The 13,298-nt window shown below is 42.2% G+C and overlaps 1 protein-coding gene across 1 annotated transcript in view; it reads left to right on the top strand.

The window, feature by feature from the left end:
- The first annotated feature begins 3,102 nt into the window (after window positions 1–3,102).
- Window positions 3,103–13,298, top strand: part of CAT (catalase) — a 39,313-nt gene continuing 29,117 nt past the window's right edge. The window contains exon 1 of the mRNA XM_007468074.1: window positions 3,103–3,274. Within this exon, the coding sequence (XP_007468136.1) occupies window positions 3,209–3,274 (66 nt within the window). The 5' untranslated portion in view covers window positions 3,103–3,208. The remainder of the gene's footprint in view (window positions 3,275–13,298) is intronic.

Raw genomic sequence — 13,298 nt, 5'->3', positions numbered from 1 at the left:
TACCATACACATCATAGAATCCCCCAAAATAGCATAATATTTCATTAACAGTCTGACATATCTCTAAAAAAATTTTTTTTTTTTTTAGTGGTACGCGGGCCTCCCACTGCTGTGGCCTCTCCCGCTGCGGAGCACAGGCTCTGGACGCGCAGGCTCAGCGGCCATGGCTCACGGGCCCAGCCGCTCCGCGGCATGTGGGATCTTCCCGGACCGGGGCACGAACGCTTGTCCCCTGCATCGGCAGGCGGACTCTCAACCACCGCGCCACCAGGGAAGCCCCATCATTTTTTTAATGTCAAACCAGCAAGAAATTAATAAGAACCTAAGCAAGTGTGATTAGGGAATACCATTTCTGGCCAAGGGAAGAGCATGAGCAGTGCAAGTTTCAACAAAGTCAAGAATCTTAGCTTAGTGGAGTGTGGAGTACAGATAGGGCAGTGGTGGGAGATAAAGACCAAGTGACAAGACAACAAAGTGTGCTGGAGGTGAGAAAAGAGTGTCAAACGTTGGCAAGAGGCTGAGGATGGGCTACTGTTCCTTTAGATAGAGGAATCAAAGGCTCAGTGAGGCTCACCAGACAGAGAAAAGGCCACACAGATACTTGGTATCTGTCAGACATAACTCTGCCACTCTCTAGCCTGTGAAACTTTATGAATAATAACTAACTATACATGGAAGAGACTGCAAGTCACTTAATTGTATTTCACTAAACCCAACTAAATGAATCTCCAGCTCAATGTCTCCTTAACAGAATGCCAAAAATAACTAGTCACTCCAATGACACCTGATAAGAGAGGTAGTGTGATGGAGGGGAATTCAGAATCAAAAGAGACTGAGGTCATATTCAATCATGGTTAAATATCTTACTCTAATTTTATGAAAACACATTGCACGTAAGCACATTGTGAGGACACCTCTCAGAAGTTTGGAAGGAACGTGTGTAGGTAAGGAACTCTAAAATTTAAGCTTCGTTAACTTCGTGGTAAATCCGACTTTGGAGCTGATGTAATGAATACTTTGGCCCCTCTCTCCTCCTAAGTTCCCATCTCATGCCGGCCCACCATTGGCTGAACTCAACAAGAAGGCAGGGTATCATGGGGACAAGTGGATGATAAAAATCAAGATTCCTGGAGTACAGATTAGGATTGAGAAGGGCGGAGAGTGGATCTGGAGGCGCAAACAAAAAAATGCCTACTTTTCAAGAGAAGCAGATAAGTTAAGTGATGATCTGGAGAGGGAATTGCATTTGATTCAACTCATGGTGAAAACTAGAAAGAATCAAAAGTCCTACTGCTGAGCAGCTGAGGCCCAGGAAACAAAGGGCCTTTAAAATAAGGAGACATATGCATCAGTGGGTACAGGAGATGAGATTTACACAGAACCACTGGAGAAATCATGTACATTACTGAATACTTGAAAGTTGTCTATGGGCACTGTGTTTTTATTTCTTACTTTGGGGTTTTCTAATAGGTCTGGTAATCATAATGTGACTTGGCAAAAAGTTTTGGTAGCCCTCCTTAGCTCCTTTCACTTAATTTAAACTTGAAAGACTTATTCTCATGCAAATAATGTTATAAACAGTGGTTAGATTTCCAGTTCTATTCACAAAAATCCTTTTTCATACAAATGTGACTGAACTGGAGTCCTAACAGTATGCTAACATTTCAAAGACAAGCTCAAGCATAAAAAGTGATATGAACCCAGAAGTAAAAGAAAAGAGTGACAGCCTGTCTGGAATAAGGCAATCCCTGACCACACGAGGATGGGAACAACTGAGGGAAGGGAAGATCTGAAGAATAAGTGTGATGCCCTATGAGTGGGATGTTCACAGAGTGGAAGAAAAATCTATGATGTGGCCTCAGGGTGAGAAGTTGTAGGAGTACAGATCTCTGTTGAGGTCTAGGAGTCCCATTTTTTCCCTAGCTTTATTATGCCAAGGCAACTGTCTCCAACTTTGTAGACAATCTCCCTAGCCGGGGACAAGCAAGCCCTCCTTTCACACTTCATCTAATTAAGCATCTTGACATGAGTAAAACACCAACTGAAGATATTTTCATAGAATAAGTCATAGAACTTGTTTGCATCTTTGAACTCTTGAGCAACTTTCTTCCGGAATATCACAAAATATATTCTGCTATTTCACTTATTAAAATGCACTGCTCGAACACCTCAAAAATCAGCCCCATTAACTTACTGAAGAGATTTTCTAAACTCTATGCCAGCCTTTCTACTAATAAATAGTGGGTTTGAGCATCTTAGTTAACTTAGTTAATTATTCTACATCAGGAGCAAGCCAACCTCTTGATGCTTGTTTATACTGTCATGGTGGGGAGACTTCATTGATCTTTAATGTCTTTTTGTTGTGAAGATTAAGTGATAGAGTCTGGCAACCATCAGCAGTGTCTAGCGCATAGTAGACACTCAAAAATGGGAAGCTTCTGAACCAAAAAGGGAGTCTAAAAGGTTGAATTTTCTTCCTATGTATCTTAGACTATTAAGGTCATGTAGAACTTGCCAATATTTTGCTTTTCTGTGTTTTTTTTAAAAAGGCACATCTTTCTGTGCATAATCTGTAACAAAGAAAAAATAATGCAACATTTGAGAGTGTGACCACTGGTCATACTTAAATGCAGAATCAGTGTATGCATTTATTCCAAATTCCATCAATCCTTCAGTTGTAAACAATATTAACATTAGAACATGACAAAACTTCATTTTGCACAGATGAACTCAACCCAGGATTTCTTTTTCTTTTTTTTTAAGAGCTGAGAGTACAGAGTTCAAAGCCGCACCCAGCAGGACCTAAGCTTTCCCTCAACAAAACTGGCAATCCACCAACCGCTGCGTCCCAGGGCACCCTGAAGGATGCTGATAAACCGAGGACAGAGTCACGTCCTGGTACTCGGGGCCCCGGCCCTAGGTTCCTTAATCCCGAGGTTAGGGGGTCTGAGCCGCGGGGAGCCCCACCTTTACCAACCCCTCCCCAACCTCTCCCCAACCTCTCCCCTCCGAGTTCCAGCCCCGCCCCTATTTGATTTCCAATGCCATCCCGCCTGGCGCTCGAGCGGCCAATCAGGAGGCGGTCCCGCCAAGGGGGGCGGGACAAGGGCCGGAGCTGAGGGGCGGAGTCTGACGTAGCCAATTTTAGCCGCGGGGCTGAAGACGCGAGAGTAGAGGTACCCTGCAGCGTTCTGCAGAGCCAGACATAATGGCGGACAGCCGGGATCCAGCTAGCGACCAGATGAAGCTCTGGAAGGAACAGCGAGCCGTGCAGGTACACCCTGCGCTCTCTGAGCCGGCCCTACTGCCCGCGCAGAAAGCTAGGTGTCCGCGAGTAACCGCCCCTGCTTCTCCAGCGCGGCGGTTCGGTAGGGCTGTACCAAGATAACGGGCGGTGTGTGTGTGTGTGTGTGTGTGTGTGTGTGTGTGTGTGCGCGCGCGGTTCGGTAGGGCTGTACCAAGATAACGGGCGGTGGGCGGTGTGTGTGTGTGTGTGTGTGTGTGCAGGATTTGTCGTGGGCCGTATAATTTTGCTCTTTTGCCAGCTGGGACAGAGGTCGTGAAGGCTCATGTAGAAAGAGGCAGAGAGCTGCAGCTGCAGGAAAGGAAGTGAGGGGGGAAGTCGGAACAGGCTCTAGCTTTGCCCTTGCTCAGTGACTACCAGCTTTCATATTTGTGGGGTACCAGGGGGACAGGGACCGTGTTTTATCATGTCGACGTCCGCAGCACTGTACGCACAGCATTAAACGACTAAATAAAAAGATTTTTACACCCATGATTTTTTTTGCACTTAAAAACATCAAGTCCAGCATTTTAGAGCTAGAAGTGACCTTAGTGATTAATTAATGCGCTTATTTACACATATGGTTTGAGTGCCAGCATGTGCTAGGAACAGTGCTGGGTGAGTGGTACAAATTCCAATGAGGCCAGAATTGCACCACCCAGAAGCTCCTAGTCCAGTCTGGGAGACAAGACAGATAAACAAATGATTACCATCCAACGTGGTGAGGGCGCTAATATAGGTTATCTGCAGAGTGTACAGGGAGTGACCAACTGGGCTGGCAGGCTTCTCAAAGCAGGTGACATCTGAACAAGTGCTTTAAAGATTAGTAGGATTTCAGCCCAGTGGTAGTGGGCCAGGCACTCCTGGCCTGTGCCCTGGGGTGCAGAGCCTTGAAGGGCATCTCTGAGAAGGTTGAATGGGATGAGAGCATTTATTATTTTTTTTAAATAGATCTTTATTGGAGTATAATTGCTTCACAATACTGTGTTAGTTTCTGCACTTCGGTTTTGAGTCTTCTTTTGTCAAATTGGCCCAGAGAGTCTGAGGGACTTGCCCATTTCCCATGGTGGCTGGTTAATGGCAGAGAGAGGACTAGAGTCACGCTTTCCTTGTCTTGTCTAGCGCTCTTTCTTAAAACCAGGTTAGTGTTACTGAACTAGTATTAATGCTGAGTTCCCATGGATTGCCTTATAGTTCCCTGTTTGTGAGAAGGCTGCCATTCTCTTCTAAGAGCCTGGAAAATTTATCATTTTGCTCCTTATATGCTACTAGGGTATTTAGTTTTTCATGAGTTCTTAGTCAAAGTGACCCAGAGAGACTTAGCATCTTATCAATCAAGGACAGGCAGCTAGTTAGTGGCAGGGTCAAGATTAGAACTCAGCTTCTTGGGGCCAGGACTCTCTCCATACCCAGTGGTTGCTGCATCCTGGTTCACATGGATGTTTTCATGAATACTTGGTGAACTGAAAAAAATATGGACAATGTAGTGAGTTTTTCATAAAACAAAATTTATTCTCTTTAAAGGACTCCCCTGAGACTAGCTTGCCTCTTCACTGTTTGGGAGAATCATTAACTGTTCTTAAGTCATTATGACCTCGCTGGTGATTTACCCTACCTGGTCACCCATGTGAAAAACAGCTGGCTCGCAAAGCACATCTATAATTTGGGTACTTCTAGTTGAAATACTGCTGTCTTCTCTGCCCATGCATCTCAGTGCACTGTTTACATTGTCCTGATTGGCAGTCACATTGATGTCTTGTTGTTCCTTACTTGAGCTGCTCTGAGTGAAAACTGCTTATTTCTTTGACGTGACTCCCCCCAGCAAACGGAATTTTGCATATGTCACATGGCCTTTGTAATTTTCCAGTGCTTTCTTTTGAAAATTTTCAAACATTCAGAAAAGTGGGAAGAATTGTGTCGTGTATGCCCATATATCCACCACATTTTTTTTGCTGTATATTTTTTTATTACATGTTATTCCATCTGTCTATCCCTTCATACATCCTTTAACCTGTTTTTTGGAGGTGCATTTCAGAGTAAGTTGTAGACATCAGCAGACTTGACCCCTAAACAGTAAGCATGCAAATTAACAGAATTCAATGCTTGTTTATGTTTTTAAGGCAAAATTTATATACAAGGAAATATACAAATATTAAGTGCACCATTATTATATACAAGGAAATATACAAATATTAAGTGCACCATTCTCTGCTTTTTGATAAATATAGACACCTGTGCATCCGGTTCCTTTATTAAGGTACAGAAGATTCTCATTACCCTGGAATGTTCCCTCATGCTGTTTCCAGTCTTTTCCTGCAACCCCTGCAGTCTTGCCCCAGGCAGCCATGTTGATTTTCTTTTTTAACCATCGATTTATGTACTTTTTGTGTAATGCTGCTTTCATTCAGCAAATATGTTTTAAGATTTTAAAAAAAGTTTTAGAATTCATTCACGTCATTGCGTGTATCCATGGTTCTTTACATTGCTGAGTAGTATTCCATTGTATGATTGGACCACCACATGTTTATCCGGTTGCTGGGCACCTGGGCTATTCCCAGTGTGTGGCTGTTATGAATAAAGGTTCTATAAAGAATCTTATATAGATCTTTTTGTACACATATGCTTTTACTTCTTCTAAAACATACCTATGAGTAGAACTGCTGGGTAAGTGAATAAGGTAATTGAATGTCTTGTGAGAAACTCGTAAGCCTCTTTCCAATGCAGTTGTACCATTTTACAGTTCCATCAACTGAGTTTGAGAGTACCAGTTGCTCCACATCCTGCCATCTTTTGGTATTGTCATTCTTTTAATTTCAGCCATTCTGGTGGGTAGGAAGTGGTATTTGCATTGCTCTGATGATCAGTGATGCTGAGCATCTTTTCATATGCTTATTTGACCATTGGTATATATTTCTTTGATGTATCTGTTCAAATCTTTTGTCCTTTAAAACATTGGATTGTTTGTCTTATTATCCTTAATTCATAGCCCCTATTTTAAGTACAGTCATGTATGGACCAGGTGCTGTAATAATATTATACATCCCAAAGTGTATAATGGCATAAACATATTAGAAGTTTATTTCTCTCTTACATGATTAGCCAAAGCGGTTTGAGGTTGAAGAAGGGGGTAGTGAGTACTCTGCGGCCCACAGTTATCGAGGGCTGCAGGCTGAAGGAGGACTCCCCATTGTCAACACATGGTTTCTTAATGTTGCCCTCGACATCACCGTCTAGTCACAGAAGGTTAAGAGCATGGAGAAGAGTATGAGGGAGGTTTAGAGGCCAGGCTGGAAGTGGTGTAGGTCACTTCTACTCACATTCCATTGTCTAGCACCCTGTCACATGGCCACACCCACTGTGAGGGAGGCTGGGAAACATAGTCTACCTCTGTGCCTAGGTAGCCAACCCTACTACATTGTATCCAAACATACGTTCCATGTGGTGACAATCTCTCTAGCCATTTTCTTGTGATGTGGTGATGGGCAAACAGACATAATCTCTTTTAAAAGGGTATGTCCTTTTTACTTTCTGACTTTAAAATATTCTTTCTGTTAGAAAATTATGACAGTAAAGGGTGGTATTTTGAAAAAAATCTCCACTTGCTTGGCAAATTTTTTTTTTTTATAAGTGGGCAGCTCTGTGTCAGTAGCCTGCTTCCCACCCCCCAATTTGTTTTTATTTTTTCTGGATTGTGAGAGCTTTAAGTTATGGAACGACTGTTGGAGGGCACCCTGCTGTCTCCGTCCTCAAGAACTAGATGCCGAATGTCAAGCTGGGTGTCTCCTTCTTTAAGACCCGTGTCAGCCAGCATGAAAGCAATTTTTTGGGTGTCTCTCCTTGTAGGAATATTTTGTTGCTGACAAGTGAATTGGGACCTTTGTGAACTTTACAATTTTTTTTTTTTTTTTTTTTGCGGTACGCGGGCCTCTCACTGTTGTGGCCTCTCCCGTTGCGGAGCACAGGCCCCGGACGTGCAGGCTCAGCGGCCATGGCTCACGGGCCCAGCCGCTCCGCGGCATGTGGGATCTTCCCGGACCGGGGCACGAACCCGTGTCCCCTGCATCGGCAGGCAGACCCTCAACCACTGCGCCACCAGGGAAGCCCCGGGACCTTTGTGAACTTTAATAAGCGAGCGATGAATGAATCAAATATGTTCATAGGTATGACTTGGATCTTCTTAAAAACTTTATTTTTCTTTCTGTCAAAATACATTGAAGGGAGGGAGGTGGTTCTCCATGTATTTCCAGTCGCTCTGAATGGAACTTAGATGGAAACTTTGTCGTTCATTGCTTAGAATGCCATTGTCTCTTCCTTTGGGATACTTAGGTTACTTGGTAATCTCTGATCCCTTAAAAACTGGAGAATTTGAGCATTTCAAGGGAACCTTTTTTTTTTAACAGTTCCCTTATTACTTGGGAGAGAGGTTGGGTCTTATCCCATCCATTCCTGTCAATGAGTCATAAGACAGAGCCTTTGAGGGTTTATGTATTTTTTAGGGTAACTTGATAATAACTGCATTGATGTTACACTGCTAACATTCAGGCTGGAGAAGGGGTGACTCAGTAACTTCTTGTGCACACGTGCTTTCATTTCTGGTGGCAACTACCTAGGAGTGGGACATAGTATGGCAGAAAGAGAGAGAGACAGATGGACATTAGGAGAAGTTGAATTAAAATTTCTAAGCTTTTACTTCTTTTAGCCAACATCTAGACCACTCTGTATTTTTTTCCTGGTAAGAAAAGAGAGGCTGATTGCGAAACATAAAATAAGCAAATATTTATTTTTGTTTATTTTCTCACTTTTGTTCTTCATTTTCTTTCTGGTACTGTGACTACTGTAGTTTCTACTACAAAGAGTAGCGAAATCTTTTATATTTGTGGATCAGTTGTCCTTCATTTTTTGAGCCTTTCTCTCCTCTTATTCCCTACTTTTTTGAAAAATTGAAGGACCAGAGCAATTCCCAGTGCTATCAGATTTATTTAGTAAAGTCAGTTTCAAGACAGAGAAAACCTCTTTTGCAGTAGTTATTCTGTGTATTTTCAAGGTTTTTTTCTTGGTGGGATTATTCTAATATTTGCTTATTATTATTATTATTATTTTTTTTTTTTTTGCGGTACGTGGGCCTCTCACTGTTGTGGCCTGTCCTGTTGCGGAGCACAGGCTCCGGACGTGCAGGCTCAGCAGCCATGGCTCACGGGCCCAGCCGCTCCGCGGCATGTGGGATTTTCCCGGACCAGGGCACGAGCCCGTGTCCCCTCCATCGGCAGGCAGACTCTCAACCACTGCACCACCAGGGAAGCCCTGTTTGCTTATTATTGAAAACCAGTAGCAGTGTATTTTAACCATATCTTGCTGGAAACGTGAACAACTCACCAAGAAGAGAGGAGAAAAATATTAGCAACTACTGTGACATGTTTCCTCTTAGAAAAAATAATACAAAAGAGCCTTGCTGTAAAAACAAACATTTCCCATTTGAGTGAGAGAGGAGGTGTGTTCAGTCAGTCTGAGCTCAGCCATCCAACCATGTGACCTTGAAGTCTGACATTTATTTATCTTCCTTGTAGAAGGCAACTTTTTAGTTTTTTCTGGAATTAAAACTATCCACTAGAATCTAAGAAAATGATACAAATGAACTTATTTACAAAACAGAAATAGACTCACAGACATAGAAAGAAAATTTATGGTTAACAAAGGGGAAAGTGGGCGGGGGGGGAGGGATAAATTAGGAGTTTGGGATTAAGATATACACACTACTATAAATAAAAGAGATAACCCACAAGGACCTACTGTATACTGTATAGCATAGGGAGCTATACTCAATATCTTGTAATAACTGATAGTGAAAAGGAATCTAAAATATATATATATATGTATATATATATATATGAATCACTTTGCTGTATACCTGAAACTAACACAATATTATAAATCAACTATATTTCAATAAAAATTTTTTTAAAAAGCACAGTCAATGGAGTCCATCCAGACTTACTTTAAAAAAAAGTGATTACTGATAACATTGGATTAATATCTACGAATAATAAAAAAAAAAAGAACAAAATAAACTACCTACTAGGGACTTCCCTGGTGGCACAGTGGTTAAGAATCTGCCTGCCAGTGCAGGGAATACAGGTTCAAGCCCTGGTCTGGGAAGATCCCACATGTCACGGAACAACTAAACCCGTGTGCCACAGCTACTGAGCCTGCACTCCAGAGCCTGCAAGCCACAACTACTGAAGCCCGCACGCCTAGAGCCTGTGCTCCGCAACAAGAGAAACCACCACAATGAGAAGCCCGCGCACCGCAATGAAGAGTAGCCCCCGCTTGCCACAACTAGAGAAAGCCCGTGCGCAGCAAGGAAGACCCAACGAACCATAAATAAATAAATAAATAAATTAAACAACAAAAAACACTACCCACTAGTTTTCTTCCCTGGAATCCTTGGAATAATTTTTTATCTTCTTCAGGCATTTGCTCCTCTTGCCCCCATGCAGTCAAGGACAGGCAGTTCTTTGCTTGCCTGTGAGATCTTTTTTATTTTATTTAATTTTAATTATTTTTTTATAGAGCAGGTTCTTATTAGTTATCTATTTTATACATATTAGTGTATATATGTCAATCCCAATCTCTCAATTCATCCCACCACACCCCCTCCACTTTCCCCCCTTGGTGTCCATACGTTTGTTCTCTACATCTGTGTCTCTGTTTCTGCCTTGCAAACTGGTTCATCTGTACCATTATTCTAGATTCCACATATATGTGTTAATGTACGATATTTGTTTTTCTCTTTCTGACTTACTTCACTCTGTATGACGGTCTCTAGGTCCATCCACATCTCTACAAATGACCCAGTTTCATTCCTTTTTATGGCTGAGGAATATTCCACTGTATATATGTACCACATCTTCTTTATCCATTCATCTGTCAATGGGCATTTAGGTTGCTTCCATGACCTGGCTATTGTAAATAGTGCTGCAATGAACACTGGGGTGCATGTGTCTTTTTGAATTATGGTTTTCTCTGGATAGATGCCCAGTAGTGGGATTGCTGGGTCATATGGTAATTCTATTTTTAGTTTTTTAAGGAACCTCCATACTGTTTTCCATAATGGCTGTATCAATTTACATTCCCACCAGCAGTGCAAGAGGGTTCCCTTTTCTCCACACCCTCTCCAGCATTTGTTGTTTCTAGATTTTCTGATGATGGCCATTCTGACCCGTGTGAGGTGATACCACATTGCATCAATGCATTTTGGTTTGCATTCCTCTAATAATTAGTGATGTTGAGCAGCTTTTCATGTGCTTCTTGGCCATCTGTATGTCTTCTTTGGAGAAATGTCTATTTAGATCTTCCGCCCATTTTTTGATTGGGTTGTTTTTTTAATATTGAGCTGCATGAGCTGTTTATATATTTTGGAGATTAATCCTTTGCCCGTTCATTCTTTTGCAAATATTTTCTCCCATTCTGTGGGTTGTCTTTTCATCTTGTTTATGGTTTCCTTTGTTGTGCAAAAGCTTGTAAGTTTCATTAGGTCCTATTTGTTTATTTTTGTTTTTATTTCCATTACTCTAGGAGACGGGTCAAAAAAGATCTTGCTGTGATTTATGTCAAAGAGTGTTCTTCCTGTGTTTTCCTCTAAGAGTTTTATAGTGTCCGGTCTTACATTTAGGACTTTAATCCGTTTTGAGTTTATTTTTGTGTATGGTGTTAGGGAGTGTTCTAATTTCATTCTTTTACATGCAGCTGTCCAGTTTTCCCAGCGCCACTTATGCCTGTGAGATCCTATTGTTCCTTGAGCAGTGAGTGTATTGTTGTCAGCCTAAGGCCGTATCCCATACCAGTTAGCACACTGCTGAGATGGCCTGTTGTCACTTCAGGGATACTTTAGTATACTTTGTTTAGTACCAACAGAACCCATTTGGTTCTTGATGAAAAACACAGTTTGATTTTTTCTTACATTTATTGGATTTCACTTTTTCCATTATGTATTACTTAGTATTTTACTGAATGGGAGTTCTCCAGGCAGATGGTATAGAATAACTTAGGCAATTAGTAAAGTAGAGCTTAGAATGACCAACTGTTCTTGACTTATACTGAGGCCCTTAGTGGCTTAACCATGATGTAGTCAACTTACAAAATGCAGTATATCCCAGTGATGAAGTGTCCACTTAGAGCCCAGAAAGTGTAGTTTTCAGTCTTTCAGGCAGTCAGAAAAATTTCCTAGTGTTGTCAGTTCACTGATTGTGTGCTAGAAAACCCCCTCAGTGTGATGTGGTATTGAGGTGAGTCACTCTCTTGTGCTGAAAATGAAAAGCACATCAGACTTAATCCAGAGTTGAGGAGTAAGTGGCCTACATGGAAGTTAGGGTTTTCCACTTTTTCTAGTGACAGTAAGCCCTGTCTGGGCAGGAGCCAGCGTTCATCACCTGGTCTGTTGTATATTTTGAGTGCAGTGCTGAGTTTGCCTGCTCAGAGCTACCACTCATGTATCATGCGGCCCCCTATTTCTCTCCCTTGCTTCAACTTCTCCCTCATTTCTTTTCTTAGACATTTCTCTTTGAGTCTTCATGGAAAACAAACAAACAAACAAACCCCAAACTTTATATTGTGGAAAATTTCAAGCCAGAACTGAATAGGGAGGATAGTTTAGTGAACCTCCAAGTGCCTTGTCTCTCAACTTCAATAATGAATTTCTATCTCACCAACTCGCCCCCACCCCACTTTTGAAGCAAATAGCAGGCACTGTATCATTTTATCTGTGAATATTTTAGGATATATCTCCAAAAGATAAAACTTTTTTAATAACACTGTGGTCACATCTACAAAATGAAGAGTAATACCTCACATCCTCACATTTCCAAGTAGCGTGATCAGTTTCCCAGGTTGTCTCTGTGCAGAAAAGAGTTTCCATGCAGGCCTGAGACTGCTGCCCTTAGAAAGGCCTATTGGCAAGGTTGGCCCTTGGCTGGCATCTGGACCTTGGCTTTCTGGAGGGTTCCCACCACCCTAACTGGTAAGAGTGGCTCACAGTGCCTAAGCCATTTGTGCAAACAATGTGGTTTATGCTGAACACCTGCTTTCCTTCCGGGAGTCAGAGCGTGTCTCTATGATCAGCCCCCAGTACAAACCCTGGGTGCCGAGTCTCTAACCAGCTTCCCTGTGAGACAGCATTTCACGTGAGTTGCCACAGCTTGCTGGGGAAATTAGGCATGTCTTGCATGACTCTGGGAGAGGATTCTTGGAAGCTTGTGCTGGTTTCCTCTGGACTTCATTGTGCCTTTTCTCCTTGCTTATTTTGCTTTGTACCTAAATGCTGTAATAAATAACGGCCTGAGTATGCCTAGATGCTAAGTTCTGTGAGTTCTAGGGAATCACTGAACCCGGGGTGGTCTTGGGGACTCCTGACACTGTCTCTCTTTTTTTAACACTTTGTTCAAAGTCAGATGCAAATAACGTTCACACACTACATTGGTTGATATGTCTCTTAAGTCCGTCTTTCTCCCCCCTAGGGTGGTTGTAAACGAAGTTTATGTGGCTTAAACTTTTAAGGGGGTCAGGTGAGGGGTCAGGCTTTATGGTCAGACAGGGTTCAAATTGAGTCTTGACCACCGGCCAGGTTACTTAACCTCCCTCCTCTTTGGTTTCCCATATTGAAAATGGAATAATAATTCTCCTTACTTTGCAGTATTGCTGTGAGAATTAATTTATCTAAAACATGTGTGTAGATGAATACATGTCAGTTACCCAGCCTGAAGAATATGTGCAGGAGATGTTAGCCATGTTGTTTTGAGAGGTGCTATAGCGTGTGGGTAAGATTTGGGTCCTTGAGCCAGTCTGCTTGGGTTCAAATTCTGCTTCTGCCCCATTCTAGGTGGGTGGCCTTGAGCAAGTTGTATAACTTCTTGGTGCCTCAGTTTCCTCTTCTGTGTAATGGAGATTATTATAGTCCTTACCTCGGAGAGATGGATTAAATGTGATAACCGAGTAAAGAGTTTAGAACAACGCCCGCAGAGCA

The sequence above is a fragment of the Lipotes vexillifer genome, unplaced genomic scaffold, assembly GCF_000442215.2.
Source record: "Lipotes vexillifer unplaced genomic scaffold, Lipotes_vexillifer_v1.1 scaffold451, whole genome shotgun sequence".
Classification (NCBI taxonomy): domain Eukaryota; kingdom Metazoa; phylum Chordata; class Mammalia; order Artiodactyla; family Lipotidae; genus Lipotes; species Lipotes vexillifer.
The sequence above is the reverse complement of the archived record's forward strand: the minus strand, read 5'-3'. Positions and strand labels throughout refer to the sequence as shown.